The sequence below is a fragment of the Gigantopelta aegis genome, chromosome 8, assembly GCF_016097555.1.
Source record: "Gigantopelta aegis isolate Gae_Host chromosome 8, Gae_host_genome, whole genome shotgun sequence".
Classification (NCBI taxonomy): domain Eukaryota; kingdom Metazoa; phylum Mollusca; class Gastropoda; order Neomphalida; family Peltospiridae; genus Gigantopelta; species Gigantopelta aegis.
The window spans coordinates 77,178,485-77,198,738 of NC_054706.1; the positions used below are offsets into that span (position 1 = coordinate 77,178,485).

At 34.8% G+C, this 20,254-nt stretch overlaps 1 protein-coding gene across 3 annotated transcripts in view; it reads right to left on the reverse strand.

The window, feature by feature from the left end:
* LOC121378813 (RUN and FYVE domain-containing protein 2-like) overlaps window positions 1–20,254 on the reverse strand; it is a 74,235-nt gene that overhangs the window by 18,022 nt on the left and 35,959 nt on the right. For all 3 annotated transcript variants that reach the window (XM_041507140.1, XM_041507138.1, XM_041507141.1), the window contains exons 6-10: window positions 19,546–19,613; window positions 19,226–19,300; window positions 18,086–18,257; window positions 16,667–16,783; window positions 14,624–14,791 (exon numbers count right to left, since the gene is read on the reverse strand). In XM_041507140.1, coding sequence (XP_041363074.1) covers window positions 14,624–14,791; window positions 16,667–16,783; window positions 18,086–18,257; window positions 19,226–19,300; window positions 19,546–19,613 — 600 coding nt within the window. The remainder of the gene's footprint in view (window positions 1–14,623; window positions 14,792–16,666; window positions 16,784–18,085; window positions 18,258–19,225; window positions 19,301–19,545; window positions 19,614–20,254) is intronic.

Consider the following 20,254-nt stretch of genomic DNA (forward strand, 5'->3'; position numbering starts at 1 on the left):
AGAGTAGCTCATGAAGTGGTGACAGCGGGTTTCCTCGCTCAATAACTGTGTGGTCCTTAACCATGTCTGACCGTAAATAAATGTGTTGAGTGCGTCGTTAAATAAAACATTTCCTTCCTTCCTTCCAATATTATATTTCTACACACACAACCAAAAAGGTTTTGATTTATTAACCACTGGCTATTGGATGTCAAACATTTGGTCATTTTGTTTAATGACACCACTAGAGCACACTGATTTATTAACCACTGGCTATTGGATGTCAAACATTTGGTCATTTTGTTTAATGACACCACTAGAGCACACTGATTTATTAACCACTGGCTGTTGAATGTCAAACATTTGGTCATTTTGTTTAATGACACCACTAGAGCACATTGATTTATTAACCACTGGCTACTGGATGTCAAACATTTGGTCATTTTGTTTAATGACACCACTAGAGCACACTGATTTATTAACCACTGGCTATTGGATGTCAAACATTTGGTCATTTTGTTTAATGACACCACTAGAGCACACTGATTTATTAACCACTGGCTATTGGATGTCAAACATTTGGTCATTTTGTTTAATGACACCACTAGAGCACACTGATTTATTAACCACTGGCTATTGGATGTCAAACATTTGGTCATTTTGTTTAATGACACCACTAGAGCACACTGATTTATTAACCACTGGCTATTGGATGTCAAACATTTGTCATTTTGTTTAATGACACCACTAGAGCACATTGATTTATTAACCACTGGCTATTGGATGTCAAACATTTGGTCATTTTGTTTAATGACACCACTAGAGCACACTGATTTATTAACCACTGGCTATTGGATGTCAAACATTTGGTCATTTTGTTTAATGACACCACTAGAGCACACTGATTTATTAACCACTGGCTACTGGATGACAAACATTTGGTCATTTTGTCATGGTCTTAGAGGAAAGCCGCGAGATATTTTTCCATTAGTAGCAAGGGATTTTTTATATGCACCATCCCAAAGACAGGACAGCACATACTAAAGCCTTTGATATAGCTTTAACTGACCGTGCATCATGGCAAGTGCTTTACCACTGGGCTACGTCCAGTCCCCTACACAACAAGAAATAAAGAAAGGAAATGTTTTATTTAACAATGCACTCAACACATTTTATTTACAGTTATATGGCATCAGACTTATGGTTAAGGTCCACACAGATATTGATAGGAAACCCACTGTCGCCACTTCATGGGCTATTCTTTTCGATTAGCAGCAAGGGATCTTTTTTATGCACCATCCCACAGACAGGATAGTACATACATGTACCACGGCCTTTGTTACACCAGTTGTGGAGTATTGGCTGGAACGAGAAATAGCCCAATGGGTCCACTGAAGGGAATCGATTCTAGACTGACCACGCATCAGGCGGGCGCTTTACCACTGGGCTACGTCCCACCCCCATCACAACAAATGCACAACATCATTTGCAGCACACCATATCACACACCAAACCAATTTAACACCCAACACATAACTCTTATCAATAATAAAAAGTCTTACGAAAAAAGACCCTACAATAATAAATATCTTCTGAATAATATCAGCAGAAAACTACAAAGCTAATTCTCACTTCTTTTTTTCCCTTTCCACCAAAATGTGAACTCAAAAGCAAGAAATTTAATCATGGCTAAAATAATTATCTACTTTAGATAAAAATAAAACTGATCCGACAATAATCTAACTTGGACAAAAACAGAAAAAAGAAAAAAAAGAGAAGAATTATGCACCCTCCCACAAACCATTCATTCATTACCATTACTATATATAAAAAAAAACCCACCTAACAAAATTAAGAAAAACAACACAACTTTACCCACGAAGAAAAAGAAACTAATTTCCCTTTACAACAACCAGATGTAATGATGAAATGGGGGTCTACGCCGACTCCTACACAACTACATCTTATTGTAAAACACAAAACACTGAAAATAACCAACTGAGAGTTGTCTGACTTTTCCTGTTTGTTAGCATTTGTCAAGTTAACGGCTGGAGGAAGAGTGAGCATGTAATTACGATTGAATCCTTCGCGATTCCATCCTCTCGAAAATCTGTCTCATTCTGTCATCTGTCGACCATCATCAATCTCTGGAAGCCCCCAGAGTCTGGAGGCAAACCCTCCGCATGCAAAACATCACAGGATAATTTACTTACAGGTGAAAATCATACAGCTGTAAGGCTAAGAGTATAGTCATTTCCTTAATTTTCTTTCTCATTAAATCTTAACTTTTATCGGAGCTGAGATTTTCCTATAAAAGTGAAACCACCTAGAGGCCTGATCTTGTTATTTCAGGAAAACTCTGTGAGGAGATCAGGAATTTTAACTGGTGAGTAACTTTCAAGTTATCAATTGGCTTTGGTTTCTTTTAGTTTGTTTTACAAACTTATTATTTATCAAATATTTTAAGTCATGCAGTCAGCTCATCTTGTCATGTGATTATCCTTTTAATTCTAGTTATTGTTTTTTTAAACTGTTTTTATACTCCTGGTTTTAAATGCTGTTCTCACTGTTTTGTGTTTAGTTTTTTCTTGACAATGTCAACATTTTGTCGATGAAATGTTGAGAATTTTACTTTGTGGTTTTAAACAGACTTATTTTTATTACAAATACTTTTAGTAACTTGTCACTTCATTTTAAAAATTTTAATTTGCAAAAATACAAATTTTAAATCACATACAGTAAACTTATAATTCAGCTGAAATATTTTGAGTAAATGTGATTTTTTTTTTTGTGAATTAAATTTTCTTAGTTTTGGTATATATTTGAATATAAAACATATATGGTCACCTAGTAACTTCATTTTATAAATTTAATTTAGCATTTTTTAGTTTGTATACATGACATCAACTTATGATCGAGCAAATATTTGGAGCAACTGTGAATACATTGTATCAACACTGAAACAAAACTTTTAATTTGTAAACTGTTTTTAAAATAATATTTGACAACTGAAAAGTGGACATTAATTTTTTTATTTATTATTAAAATAATATACATGTCAAACATGAAGTGAAATGGCTAACAGCCTACTGGCCTATAAATATCTTTCCAAAAGTTAGTTACATAAAAAGATAATTTCTGCTAACAATGATAATAAATATTCTATCAATAATATTAATACACCTACCAAACTGAAGCCACTGCATACTCTTCTACTTACTTTTAATCAGTTAATATTCATACCAATTACTGAGTACCGGTATCTATTTTCCAAATACATTATTTGAATTAGTTTGACACCCACATGGGCGGATCCAAGGGGGGGACCAGGGGGACGCATCCCCCCAAAAAATTGTTCAAGTGCCCTCAAAATGTCCAAGTGCCCTTTTTGTTTGTAGAATTTTTTTTTTTTTAAGTAAACAATAATTATATTGTAGATAAATGAAATCAAGATTTTCGTGTACATGCGCAAGCTTGCAGATATGTGTCTGTGTTATTGAGTCTCAATGGGGCCCCATTGAGGTTCTAACGCGAGTGACGCCAATTTACTTCATTATTGCTAGTATATTATGACGTAGAACTGTAGGAATTCATATTAATTGTAAATATCAAAACTTGTAGTAAGGTGCCCTTTTGACGAGTCAATGTGCCCTTCTTTTTTGGTCCCCCCCTAAAAATATTTCCTGGATCCGCCCATGGACCCAATAGCCGATGTATTTTTTGTACTGGGGGTTGTCGTTAAACATTCATTCATTATTTGATCCAAGCTGAAACAAATGATAGGCCTACATACAATATATTCATTATAATTTAGTCATCACTTTGGTACGGTTTAATACATTACGTTGCATCAAATGTTTTGAAATTAAATATTTTAACAACAAATACAAAAGTTTAAAATTAATTACTATTTATAAAAAATAGTTTAAAACATTACACACTGTATGAATGGTGTAGCCATTTAGTGTGAAGCCATTCATATGTAAGTGTGTAAAATGGTCTTGTGCTTCATATTTCTACGAATGTAAAAAATTATCATATTCATTTTTTATAACTCCAAGTGTATAATTATTTCAGTAATATAAAATACTACGAGATAACAACTGAACATTAATACATTTTATTTATACATAATATTTCAAACTTTTTACAATATGTTGACTTTATTCTAGTATTCTTAATTTTAGTATACTTTCCTATAATATTTATATACTTGAACATTTTAAAATACTTGTGATATTTATCCTTTGCACTGTGTTTTAATTTATCACTGGAATTTTTATATTGATGTTGATCATCAAAAAGGTTCTTTTATTTAACAACTCCACTAGAGCACATTTATTTATTAATCAGTTATTGGATGTCAAACATTTGGTAATTTGACATATGTAGTTAGAGAGGAAACCCATTATATTTTTCCATTAGTAGCAAGGGATCTTTTACATGCCCCATCCCACAGACAGTATAGTAATTATAGGATATTAAACAAGCTTTCATTTTGTATTATGTTTATGTCCTAAGTAAAATCATTTTCAGTTGTCACAAGCTTTAGCAAGTGACAATGAAAATTATTACACGAGGGACATAAACATGATACAAAATGGTAGCGAGTTTAATATCCTTTTCATTACCCTAAATCGATGTTAATCTATATCACTCAACTCGTCTGGTCGATGTTCCTGAAAGGTTGTAAGTGTTGGCGTTCTAGTGGGACGTATCACTTTGATATGTACCAAGATATTTGTAACAATATGGGTAATAAATACATTTCGAGGTTCCATTCGAGGTTCACTGGCTGGAATGAGAAATAGCTCAATGAGCCCATGTTGATCATCCATTCATTAATATTTTTACCACTGTTTAACACCTGATAGCCAATGTATTTTTGTGCTGGGGTGTCGTTAAAACATTTATTCATTCATTCATTCATTCATTCATTCATTCATTCATCCATCCATCCCCTCAGGACAAGCAACTACCATGAAAATGCCATCTCTAACAATGTCCAAGCTGGTCTGCCTCCTCGTGACGCTGATGCTAGCAGTACACCCTTGCAGTACACAGTACCACTACAGCAATTGGTGGCACGCGGGAGGCAAACGGAATGCCGACACCATTGAAGAGAGGCACCTGAGGGAGGAGTGTGGAATGGCAGTAGAGGGATTGGTCAACCAGTTTAGCAGGACCCTTGTTGTAAGTATTGATTCTTCTTGCTGCCAACACATCACTACTAGCCAAGATGCCCTGTGAGTGAACTCGGTTCACATGCACAAACTGAATGACAAAGTGAACTACATGTACAAAAGATACTTGGTTTGAAAAAAGAAAGGAATATTTGCACCTCAGCATTTAAAAAAATTATATTTAGAATATCTGTTTTATTGTATTATACTGTTGTATGTGTTTTTTCTTCTTTCCTTTGTTTCTTGAAATACTTGTAAATTAGTGTAAATTAGTGTATATTGTGTGACAGAAAGTGAACATCTAAGCACCATCTGTGTAGTCTGACCTACAGTCTTCAAGTATTCAGTATTCTGTGTATCTCCATGATTACCAAGCTTGTTATAGTCACCTACTGATCTAACAGGTTTTGTGACCATCCTTGTGTCTGTCTGTTCATCTATCCCACATAAAGGTTTCCACTACTTTGTTTTGTACAATTCCTCAATGATATTGAGCTGAACATTTTTGTCAAACTTTGGCATGTACTGTTACAGATCAAGTTTGACTTTCCTGGTGTTTTACCCAGGGCTCCGGAAATTAGGATCAAGATCTAAAAATATGTTTTCCTGATACTTTTTTTGGCAATGCCTCAAGATATTTAGCTAAAATTTTGTGAATAGCTTTATCATGTACTGTTACAGATCATGTTGGACTTTCATGGTGATTTATTCCATGTAACCTTGCATTATTTTGCAAAATGGAACCATTTGAGATTTGAGCACTTAGTCAATTTACTCACCCCTAATCTAAAAAATGTAAGATATTAATGAGATAAACACCAGTCACAGATGGAGACAATGGACTGTGGATGTTGATAGCAAACTGAATAGGAAAAACTGGACAGAGTGGGGGAACAATGGCATGGAGCTCATCATGTTAAGTAAAATCACTGATTGAACAGTTGAGCAACAAAGTCTAAAGTAACCTATTTGTGTAACTGATAGCTCTTGTGAGAAACACTACAGGGAAGGTTTGATGCAGAGGTACAAGGGAAACGTTGTCAGTTACAATATACCACCAGTATGGTATTCATTATGTCCCCTGTTTTAGGTTATTTACAATCTGGTCTTACCAGTATGGTATTCATTATGTCCCCTGTTTTAGGTTATTTACAATCTGGTCTTACCATCTAAATTTAGAAATTGTCCCCATCATACTACTCCCTCCCAAATCCCATCCCCTCCGCCACGGAATCGATGACTGGCGAAGTCAGAACCCGAGTCCATGGTGGGCGTGCCTGAACCGAAAGGATGTGGGCATGTTAATACAGTTTCTTTCCATTCCCCTTCATTATGTCTCAATCAGGCTAAAGGTACAGTGGGGTAGTTCAAAAGTTTGTTTTGTTTAACGACACCACTAGAGCACACTGATTTATTAATCATCAGCTATTGGATGTCAGACACATAGAGTGGAAACCCGCTACATTTTTTCATTAGTAGCAAGGGATCTTTTATATGCACCACCCCACAAACAGGATAGCACATACCACAGCCTTTGATATACCAGTCGTGGTGCACGGGCTAGAACGAGAGATAGCCCAATGGGCCCACTGACGGGGATTAATTCCAAACCAACCTTGCATCAAGTGAGTGCTTTACCACTGTGCTACATCCCACCTCATGGGGTAGTTACACACTACATATCTGTATATCATTCAGTACTGGTATAGTGTCAATACAGACTTACCAAACCAACCTTGCATCAAGTGAGTGCTTTACCACTGTGCTACATCCCACCTCATGGGGTAGTTACACACTACATATCTGTATATCATTCAGTACTGGTATAGTGTCAATACAGACTTACCAGACCAACCTTGCATCAAGTGAGTGCTTTACCACTGTGCTACATCCCACCTCATGGGGTAGTTACACACTACATATCTGTATATCATTCAGTACTGGTATAGTGTCAATACAGACTTACCAGACCAACCTTGCATCAAGTGAGTGCTTTACCACTGTGCTACATCCCACCTCATGGGGTAGTTACACACTACATATCTGTATATCATTCAGTACTGGTGTCAATACAGACTTACCAGACCAACCTTGCATCAAGTGAGTGCTTTACCACTGTGCTACATCCCACCTCATGGGGTAGTTACACACTACATATCTGTATATCATTCAGTACTGGTATAGTGTCAATACAGACTTACCAGACCAACCTTGCATCAAGTGAGTGCTTTACCACTGTGCTACATCCCACCTCATGGGGTAGTTACACACTACATATCTGTATATCATTCAGTACTGGTATAGTGTCAATACAGACTTACCAGACCAACCTTGCATCAAGTGAGTGCTTTACCACTGTGCTACATCCCACCTCATGGGGTAGTTACACACTACATATCTGTATATCATTCAGTACTGGTATAGTGTCAATACAGACTTACCAGACCAACCTTGCATCAAGTGAGTGCTTTACCACTGTGCTACATCCCACCTCATGGGGTAGTTACACACTACATATCTGTATATCATTCAGTACTGGTGTCAATACAGACTTACCAGACCAACCTTGCATCAAGTGAGTGCTTTACCACTGTGCTACATCCCACCTCATGGGGTAGTTACACACTACATATCTGTATATCATTCAGTACTGGTATAGTGTCAATACAGACTTACCAGACCAACCTTGCATCAAGTGAGTGCTTTACCACTGTGCTACATCCCACCTCATGGGGTAGTTACACACTACATATCTGTATATCATTCAGTACTGGTATAGTGTCAATACAGACTTACCAGACCAACCTTGCATCAAGTGAGTGCTTTACCACTGTGCTACATCCCACCTCATGGGGTAGTTACACACTACATATCTGTATATCATTCAGTACTGGTATAGTGTCAATACAGACTTACCAGACCAACCTTGCATCAAGTGAGTGCTTTACCACTGTGCTACATCCCACCTCATGGGGTAGTTACACACTACATATCTGTATATCATTCAGTACTGGTATAGTGTCAATACAGACTTACCAGACCAACCTTGCATCAAGTGAGTGCTTTACCACTGTGCTACATCCCACCTCATGGGGTAGTTACACACTACATATCTGTATATCATTCAGTACTGGTGTCAATACAGACTTACCAGACCAAGCATTTATCAAAATACTGTAGTTTTGCTATTGAAAATATTCCAACCATTAACTAATACATATATACAAATATATATGTATATACAATGACATTACTTTAACACAAAATGGTTGACAAGAAGAATATATGGTCATCATATATTTCCAACAAATTGACAGGAAAATATGTATGCTGTGCACATAAAAAATAGTAACCAACTACTAGTATGACAATACATCCAATCTGAAATAAAAACCCATTCTGTACAATCACAAGGAAGCCAACATAGACACATGAGAACAGCTTGAGGAAATGGCGAAGGAGTACATATATAATATGTACTGTACTCAATATGAATTATGCCTAGCTCAGATTTTATATTATTATTATTATTATTATTATTACTAATAATATAGTATCAATGCTGAATACCATACCAATAATAAGGCAAATCACCTACAAAATACTGATACAGATATCAAAACTGAAATTTCAATACCAGCTTTAGTTGAAGGTCTGCATGTGTAATAATGAAGTGATATTAACAACCCCACCCCAAAACAGGTAGTGTATGTGAAAGTGTGTGGACATGGACCTCTAATAACATGCCCATATCCCACAGAAGATTTGGGCAGGTCTATCTCAAGTCCCATCTCGGGTGTGAAATTGTCTACTTTTTTCTTTTTCAGAAAGATGTAATGAAATTGACATCATCATGCGTCAGAAAATCTTCCTTTATACCTCGCTTTTCAGAGGTAACATAAATATTGAATTAAATTACATGTATATTTACATTTCATATATGGATGCATATTTACATTCAGCAATTATACAATGAGTTTTAATGTGATATGGAATTTTTATGATTAATTATACAATGTATTAACCATATTCAAATTGTTTTTTCATAACCATACTCTGCAATTTGCTACAGAATTTAGTTTTTTTCAAAATATGATGTAATCACCATAATCATAATTTAGTTTTTCTTTCGAAACATATCTTATCTAGAAAATATCTTTCGAAACAATAAAAGTATGTTATTATAATTACTGCAGTAGCAGTATTTGAAAATTTTGGAAGATAAAAAATTCACATAATTAAATTTTAATTTGCCTTCAAAACCATCTAGTGCCATGTTTAAAATAAATGTATTATTTTATTACAGGAATTAAATATTTTAGCACATGACTCAGCTGTTCTGTATAAAAAATTTCAAGCAGTATGTGATATAATTGCTGTTTCAGAACCAGTACGAGAATACAAAGAAGATAGAAGGCCAGGTTGATGACAAACGGTGGAAGTAATTTGATCAGAATAATCGAATCCAGTATGTGCATGCTCTGTCTGAATAAATCATCTATTGTGATACAAGTGCCGATCCGTCTTCTACAGTACACTATACCACCAAATATTATGGTTTTCGACTGAATAAAAAACACCAAGATAACACAAAAAATGGACTTTACACATACAAAATTATTTGTATCTTTTCTGTTATATTATTGTTGCATGTTTATAAAATTAACAATCATAAAGTGCCAAAACTGACATTATTAAAAAGATAGTCTTGTTTCACAATTACTGTTATAAGTGAACCGTTTGCTGTGTTTGAAGTTTAGTCACTTGAGAAGTTCACTTCTTAAGATAAGCATCAACTCTGCCACTGACAAAAAAAACGTACTACAAGGCTAACAAAATATAACCGGCCTACAAATGAACAGGCAAATGATTTTTTTTCTCATTCATAGATGTAGATATACACCGTACAAACAAAGTTCATACATGTAAGAAGTATTTTTCACACCTGTTTGAGCAGGACCTGAAGAGAAGCCATTGTGCTGACTGGTTAATAGACGGAGTTGGAATTAATAAAAACATTTCACACCTTGATTCTATTTTGCAGTTTTTTTGGTTTGTTTTTGATGAAGCAAGAACAAATATTCATCTATCACTTTTGAAAACTCGAAAAGAATGATGAGCCAACAAAGATGTTGTCAGAAGTTAGTTAATGCTGATATTGTCATTTTCAATTAGACATTTTCCAGAGGGGTGATTTTGTGTGTGTCTCCTCCCTAAGTTAAAATTGTAACTTCAATGACATTGATAAGCAACTGTTCAAATGACCATTCAAATGACCAAACACTATATGGCATATTCATGTGGAAAGTTGACAGCCTCAAGTCTTAAAGGGACATTCCTGAGTTTCCTGCAATATTTAAGATGTTATCAACTAACAGAGACTTTTTAACGATTGTAATTACATATCAAATATATTTTTCTGCATAAAATATTAGTGGCTGTATATTAAACGTGTTTCTGATAGTTCTAATACTTGTACTAGGTTAAATTTAATTTAATTTCCTAAAATATGCTTTTTTTCGTACATACAAAATTATTTGAAGACAGAATCCAGATTGGGCTTCATACAAATATTAAGATGACCAGAAACCCATTGAATATACAGACAATGATATTCTAAACAAGAAAATATACTTAATACATGTATGTAAATTTAAATGTAGACATATTTTATTAGTCTGAAACATTTTACAATGGAGCAAACTCAGGAATGTCCCTTTAAATTAAAAAAAAAAAATGACAAAGTTTATTTTTTAATACATTACTGTTTAGTGAAGTGTGGAATTGCCTTTTTGATGTTTCTTAGTAACCACATAATAGGAAAGGAAAAGGTATGTGTAATGACACACTAACACATAACCTAATCAACTGCAATTAGAGACGACAATGCTGTCATATCAACTAGCTATTCACTTTTATCTGCATCAAGTCATCTTTTATAATAAGTACTTATGTATAAGAGTGCTGTTGCAATGGGAGGTAACTCAATGAATCCACCGAGGTGAATGATTCCCGTGACCTATCACAAATTAAGCCAATGAATCCACTGACGTAAATGATTCCTATGGCCTACCTTTAGTCTTTTTAACACTTGATTAAATTTTGTAGATATATCAAACACTTTGTTTATAAAGTGCATTCTTTCAACTGTTTTCAACCAAAAGTAGCGTACACAGTTTCGTTTACAGCAGTTTGTTCTTTATTTTTCCACAAGTTACTTTGAATGTTGTTATTGACTTCAGAAGTATTCAGAACTGAGTTATTAGCTTGGATCTAAAAGTGACATCTCAAGATCTCACACTGGGTGTGAGAACCAGGCTATGGAACTTTCACTTTCAGCTGTTTTGATTGTCAAATTTATTACTATTTGCTACTTGTAATTAATATCCTTACAGGTACCAGTGAATAAAACTCACAGAAATGACAAATGGTAAAATGATCTTGTACTGATAACCAATAAAATTCATTGGTGAATCTAGAAAGGGTGACATGGGTCCTTTGACCCCCCACCCCCACTCATTTGAAGTACCCCTTTTAATGACTTTGTTAAAAAATTCATCATCCACAATATAAAACACTAAACTGTCCCGAAAACATGTCTCTCAGCATCTGTATTTAAAACATTTCCAGGAAGCATGCCCCCCACCCCTTGATCTTGCTCAGCTCATTTGCCTTCGACAAACTTTAACTTGCCCTTTTTAGGAATTTGTAAACCACCACCTTTAAAAAATCTCCTATCAGAACAATATACTCAATATTCAACTAGTTTAATATTGGCATGCACAGACTGGCACAGTAGTGTGTTTAATTATAATGACATCAGTATCTGAATGACATCACCTTGCAACTCACTACAATAATAATGACATCAGTATCTGAATGACATCACTTTGCATCTCACTACAATAATAATGACATCAGTTTCTGAATGACATCACCTTGCATCTCACTACAATAATAATGACATCAGTATCTGAATGACATCACCTTGCATCTCACTACAATAATAATGACATCAGTTTCTGAATGACATCACCTTGCATCTCACTACAATAATAATGACATCAGTATCTGAATGACATCACCTTGCATCTCACTACAATAATAATGACATCAGTATCTGAATGACATCACCTTGCATCTCACTACAATAATAATGACATCAGTATCTGAATGACATCACCTTGCATCTCACTACAATAATAATGACATCAGTATCTGAATGACATCACCTTGCATCTCACTACAATAATAATGACATCAGTATCTGAATGACATCACCTTGCATCTCACTATAATAATAATGACATCAGTATCTGAATGACATCACCTTGCATCTCACTACAATAATAAACTGGGTGCTCACACTTCCTTTTTCAGAACACTTGAAAACTTACCATGCCAAATTGCTATTGAACATTTTTGGCTCAATGATTACTAACCTATCTAACCAATTTGCATAAATTAATGTAATAAAAAAAAAAATTGTACCATTTATGAAGTATGGCCATGAATTGAAGTTATGATAAGATATGTTATCCAATGTCGTATAGTTATTGTGTACGAAGCCAAAACGGTGGTACAGCAAGTGTCTGTTGTCGATGTACATGTATTACAATAGTTTGTTCCTTCTTCATTTCTGTAAACCTGCTACTCTTTCGACAGCCTATGTAGAAATGTCAGCATCACATCTAGTCAGTCTCACTCACTCAGCTCAATCACTCTTGGTCCAATCAACAATTCAGTCGTTATTGTGAATTTCAACACTTATTGAACTGACAATTAAGGGAAGCTTTGCATCAAAATTTAAACTATCATTGCTGATTGTGAAGTCATTGACGTTGACATGTGATGTAGATCACTTGTGACCCAATTACAAGAACTAGGTTTCAATATCAGCTTGCTTCTGCAGGTATGTTGTGGCTTTGTTGTAGTTGGTTGTAATAAATAAAACAGTATACTCACTTGCCTGCAATCAAATATTTATGAAACTTGTAAACAGTGATATTTCACTTGTCAGATACCAAAATGGTTCACTCATTTCTTCAAAATTGTAAACTGATGGCGAGTGTTCTGTATTGTGATTGGTTAATTACATTCTTTTTCCGGGATCAAATGAAAATAACACCCAGAAAGCTCATGACGTCATTAGAAACTGGAACAGGTGACGTTGATGATTCAAGGGTCTGCAGTTAGATTATAGCCAGGTATTTTTTTCAAGAAATACCAAATATACAGTTAGTTCCGTAGAAAAACAATTCAGTTTACAATGGACGGTTATGTGTCAGGACGGTTATGTGTCCATATTGAAGTTTTAGATTTGCAGGTGTTATTGTCTATTTGATGCCTGCAAATGTTTCATTTTTGACCTCAGGCTAACGCCTTTAGTCAAAAATGACATTTGTAGGATCAAATAGACAATAACACCCGCAAATCTAAAAACTCAGTATGGTTATCTCTTAATTGTATGGCAGGTAAACTTGTTAAGTGCTCCATATAAATGTGTCGGCAGCAGTTAGTTTTTCCTTTCTCACTAAACAAGGTGTTACATCCATAGCCAACTGCTTCTGACTAACATTAGTAACCTGTATAATGTGTCCTATCCTCCTACGAAATGTTTTTTGTATAAATAATTTCAATTTAGTCTGACATAAGAAGAAAAGAAAACATGTTTTGGAAATAACAACAAATAAAATCAATTTTTGTGTGCAATTTAGGAAACATAGTATAAAAAAAGGCATTCCGTGTAGGAAGGACTATGGTTTCCGTATTACAAACCAGACACTGAATTTGGTGATTTTATTCACGATTCCACTGGAATTGTAAAAATGATGCAATATAGATATTTTGCATTTTATCTCACTATTTTATGCTACCAACCCAAAATCTGGGATTCATAGAAGCATGGAATGCTGCTAAAGTCGCATCCTGCATACCTTTTCTGATCTGAGTTATTAAAAACACCCAAGTGACTAAAACCACATTGGATTTGCCCAAATTTATAATTTAAACAAATGATTTGTAATTTAATGGTCAAATGGTGTAATAAACAAAGGTATTTTACACAAAATGCAAATATATAAAGCACATAAAAATTATAACATGTTTTCTTTCTCGCTCTCTCACAATGAATGAATGACTGGATGGATGGATGGATGGATGAATGAATGAATGAATGAATGAATGAATGAATGAATGAATGAATGAATGAATGAATGAATGAATGAATGAATGAATGAATGAATGAATGAATGATTGGATGGATGGATGGATGGATGGATGGATGGATGAATGAATGAATGTTTAACGACACCCCAGCACAAAAAATACATTGGTTATTGGGTGTAAATACATCAATGACACAACACACAAATGTGCATACACAAAGTGGATGTGTCGTCAACACATTATGTGAAACTGCATTACTACAGTTCAGTTTACTAAAGCAGGGCCACACATACCTGGAGTTTCGTATACATCTCTTGGTTGATGGTCTTGATGTCTGCCAGCTGTTGCCGTAGTGACACGATGTTGTCCTGTTTCTCGTGGATGTCGCGCTCCAGCAACTGTAACGCTACTTCCATCTCAGTCTTCATGCCGATCTGGAGCTCTAGTTCTCGCTCAACATCCTGTCACAACAGAAAACACTCTTAGAAACACTCGTACAAAACAAGCAAACACTCTTACAAACAGAAGCAAACATTCTTACAAACAGAAGCAAACATTCTTACAAACAGAAGCAAACATTTTTTTACAAACAGAAGCAAACATTATTACAAACAGAAGCAAACATTCTTATAAACAGAAGCATACACTCTTATAGACAGAAGCAAACACTCTTACAAACACTGAAGGCAGTAGGAAACACAAATTATAGCAAAGGCTTTCAAACAATGGTTAACTGTTTACCAAACTATGACCTAGATAATACTACATTAAAGGCCATTGGATACCATTTATCTTACAACGAGTTGTGTAACAAAAAACACAATATCTAATGACAAAAGTGAATCGGATATGTTTTTAAATGAGATGTAAGGAATTGCTATCCAACGGACACAAATGTAGTATTCTATTTCTTACATAACCTCAAAAACCAGGTTTTAAACAAATACCCATTTAAATGTCTGTTCCAACTAAAATGTATTTATGGCACTCATGCAGCAGTTAACTTATGCATCATCATAGTAATCAATTTCAGGTTAACCTGCACATCAGAAAACAATTTCACATATCTGATGATAAATGCTCTGGGAACGGGTGATTACGAACAGTAACAAATACAAACACTCTTACAAACAATGGCAAACTCTCTTACAAACAATGGCAAACTCTCTTCCTGTCCCGAGTCAGACCCCCGATCTTATCGGAGGCCGGACTCGGGATAGGCGTGTTCGAAACCCTAGTGGTATATGGACACGTTAAACCAGTTACTAAAATAAGCAAACTCTCTTACAGTAGCAATGGAATAAAAAGTGTACCTTGATAATGTTAGTTGCAAAATGTACATCAGTCTAAATGCGTTCAGTGAAGTGCTGAACACTTTGCTAGAGTAAACATTGCTGAAGATATGTTGTACTAATAAAGAAACGAATGATTCTATTTACATTTAAAGTAATTCATGATTCTCTCATTTCATTGCTGAAGGCAGTTTTGTGGCCCCGATAAGAAACAAAATTATGGCCTGCTAGAAATAAAACACAACAGGCTGAGAGTTTGCGATGGTGTATGAAAAATTATGACCTCTGAAATGTATTTTAGAGCATTATGAAATTAAAACAAAACAGAATCACAAACTAAATAGCAAATGAAATAATCATACTTCTTACACACCCGCTGGTGAGAAGATCATTCGTATATTTTTTATAACACATACATATTTACACATGTACGTCTGTTAACAATTTCAAGACATGACTGGCTGTTCCTAGGTGATGACCAGGTCACAAATGCCATACATAAAATGAAAAACCAGCACAATTGAAATGATTACACTGTAATGTATAGTTAACCTCACAATTATTTGTCTGTGACACGTAAGTGCAAGGGCTGTAAATAACTTTGAGTCGAATTTTTTTTTAAATTTTGCTTAAAACATGCTTTTTGAGGATATGTAAGAAATACAATAATACATTCGTGTCCGTTAAATACCATTAATCTTACAACTCATTGTTTAAAAACCTATCAAACTCGCTTTTGCTCGTTAGATACATTTTAAAACAACTCGTTGTAAGATAAATGGTATCTAACAGCCACTCATGTATTATTCTCTATATAAACAACTCATTGTAAGATAAATGGTATCTAACGACCACTCATGTATTATTCTCTATATATATACATCTGTTACTTGAAAACTGACCAGCGATTTGGTGGATGGGTTAGTAGATGAATTTCTATTTCAGCTGCTAGGTTAAAAAAACAAAACTGCTTTTTGCCAGTCTATTTCTAGCCCTGCTAAAAAGAACGACCGTGAGTATTATAAAAGTATTGATATTACTGACCAGTCGGAGTGATGTCTCATCTTCCAGTCTCTTCTTGGCATCTGCGTACATCGTATCAAGCCCGGCTCGAGACGTCTCGTACGTCTCTCTCTCAGCACTGATGTCCTCCTTCGCAGCCTGCAAGCAAACACTAATCTTGTTACACATTTTAAACCAGTTTCCTCTCTATGCACCAATATAAATGTTGATACTGTACAAGGAAAAGATAATTATATTACACATTTTAAACCAGTTTCCTCTCTATGCACCAATATAAATGTTGATACTGTACAAGGAAAAGATAATTATATTACACATTTTAAACCACTTTCCTCTCTATGCACCAATATAAATGTTGATACTGTACAAGGAAAAGATAATTATATTACACATTTTAAACCAGTTTCCTCTCTATGCACCAATATAAATGTTGATACTGTACAAGGAAAAGATAATTATATTACACATTTTAAACCAGTTTCCTCTCTATGCACCAATATAAATGTTGATACTGTACAAGGAAAAGATAATTATATTACACATTTTAAACCACTTTCCTCTCTATGCACCAATATAAATGTTGATACTGTACAAGGAAAAGATAATTATATTACACATTTTAAACCAGTTTCCTCTCTATGCACCAATATAAATGTTGATACTGTACAAGGAAAAGATCATTATATTACACATTTTAAACCAGTTTCCTGCTTTATACACCACTATAAGAAAATATAGACATATAGGGGGAGGATGAGTGCCACCAGACTGTTTATTAAATTTGCTTTACACACGTTATGCCTGTTAGACAATAAGATAAAAACTGATTGTTGTGATATTTGGTTAATACTATACCACTGATGCCCCCCCCCGTGTAATACAATATCATGATTAATGGGACATCACACAGATTTATTTATGTTTATTGTTCATTTAATTTTAATTTTTTTTTTAATGTAGCATGTAATGCTAGTTCATGAAGAGGCATCAATATACATGTAGGCCTGCCCTATGCTTGTCAAGCCACTTCATTTAATGAATATTGTTTTTTTTTAATTTGATTCGCAGTCAGTCTGGGATCGATCCACGTTGGTGGGCCTGTTGGACTATTTCTCGTTCAAGCCAGTGCACCACAACTGGTATATCAAAGGACGTGGTATGTGCTATCCTGTTTGAGGGATGGTGCATATAAAAGATCCCTACCTACTAATGGAAAACTGCAGCAGGTTTCTTCTCTAAGACTATGTCAAAATCATCAAATGTTTCATATCCAATAGCCGATGATTAATAAATCAATGTGTTCAAGTGGTGTCGTTAAAGAAAACAAACTTTAACTTCAATGAGTATTGTTTTTAAAAAATTAGACTTTATTCAGCGACTATTGTCAGAGTTGACTATTGTCAGAGTTGACTATTATCGAGTTGACTATTAGGAGTGCACCTCAAGCTGCTTGGTGTGGTCCTCAGTGATGCTTTCTCTCTCGTTCTGCAGTGCGTCGTTCTCATCCTGCAGCATCAGGATGGTGTTTTTAGCGATCGCCATGTCTTCCTTCATTAACGCGTTCGTCGTCTGCAGGTGCTCCATCTTCTGTTGAAGATTCGTCACGGTGGCACTGAATAATAATAAATATTACAGGCTACAACAAACCCCAACACTTTACAGAATAAGTTAAAGGGCTATGTAAATCACCATGAAAGTCATACATCATCTCTAACAGTACATGTTAAAGCTATACACAAAATTTCAGCTCAGTATTTTGAGGAACTGAGAAAAAAAATGTCTGAAAAGCTCATTTTCATATATCATAACTTCATGGGTCATAACTCTGTCTTCTGTTGAAGATTCATCACGGTGGCACTAAAGTAAAACAAATGTTATAGGCTATAAAATACTTTAGAGAATAAGTTAAAGGGCCATAACTCTGTCTTTTGTTGAAGATTCATTACGGTGGCATTGAAGTAAAACAATAAATGTTACAGGCTACAAAAACACACTTTACAGAATATATTAAACGGCCATAACTATGTAAACAGTTAGTAAATCACCATGGAAGTCAAACTGGATCTTTAAACAGAAAATGATAAAGCTATAAACAAAATTTCAGCTTAATACCTTGAGACACTGCAAAACAAAAATTCAGGAAAACTATACAGACAAAGAGAAAGACACAATAAATTGCTTTTTATTACACTTATACTGTTAATAAATATTTAAAAAAAGAAGATATAATTTTGTCTTTTCGTGAATACTTAACCCGACCTACCACCTAAATACATGCTTCTCCATACCATGGACTGGGCTACATCCCACCTCCCACAGTGATAACGTCTACATTGCTTACCACTTATAACACAATCACCAGTGTTAAAAACTAACAATTGTATCCAACCCAGCAAAACAAACTGAATACACAAAATAATTCCAAATTATATTTCCTGACAAACTCTTTCGATCCTCTAAAATACATTCTAGTGTTTCACAAGATTTAACAAAAGTTTGTTCTTAATATGTATTACCAGTTGTTACATAATCATAGTCTGACAACAGGGGTTTGATATCAAGACTTGGTGTTTATCTTACTTTAAATGTCGGTTTAGTTCTTCAAGGTAGTTCTTCTGATCCAGAATGGTGGCCATCTTGGATTGACCCTCCATACTGAAAGAAATAACAAGCTGGAATTTATTTAACCTTTCAAAACCAAAACATATTAATATTCTAACTAATACGTAACAATTTTTTTTTTTTAAACTTGTTTCAGTGTTAGCATTTTCATAACAAAACAATTATTATTTGAATATATTTACATGCTCTGGTCGATATGTACATGTATTTGTGCTGTGTAATAAAGACTTTTGATGTAAATTCTAAGCTTAAAGAAACTATCAAAGTGATTGCATTACCTGTCCTGTTCATCAGAAGCTCCAATATAAGAACCTTTAAGATAGAGACTAAAATCTATGACACCCATCTGCAAGAGAAACACAGGTTAATAAAGACTCATCTGACCGTTACAAGGAAAAGGAAGGAAATGTTTTATTTAACGACACACTCAACACATTTTATTTACAGTTATATGGCATCGGACATATGGTGAAGGACCACACAGATATTGATGGAGAAAACCCCCTGTCGCCACTTCATGGGCTACTCTTTTCAATTAGAAGCAAGGGATCTTTTATATGCACCATTCCACAGACAGGATAGCACATACCACTGCCTTTGATGTACCAGTTGTGGTGCACTGGCTGGAGCAAGAAATAGCCCAATGAGCCCACCGACGGGGATCGATCCCAAACCGACCGTGCATCAAGCAGGCACTTTACCACTACAAGTTCAGGGAACTAACTGTTTGTACTGCACACCACCGTACACTGTCTTTATGATTTATTATATATCTACATGTAACTGAATAACTGAAATCTATTAAAGGCAAAGACTTTTTTGCTAACCATTCCATTTAACGAAGTATACCAGATAATAAGTATGTACTGCATTGCCACCATAAATGTATAAATCAAAGAAAAACACTTTTTCAGCCAGATTATATTAGGCCATTAAACAATATGGTAGAAGGATAACAACTGTGAGTGCCTAAACAACAATGTCAAA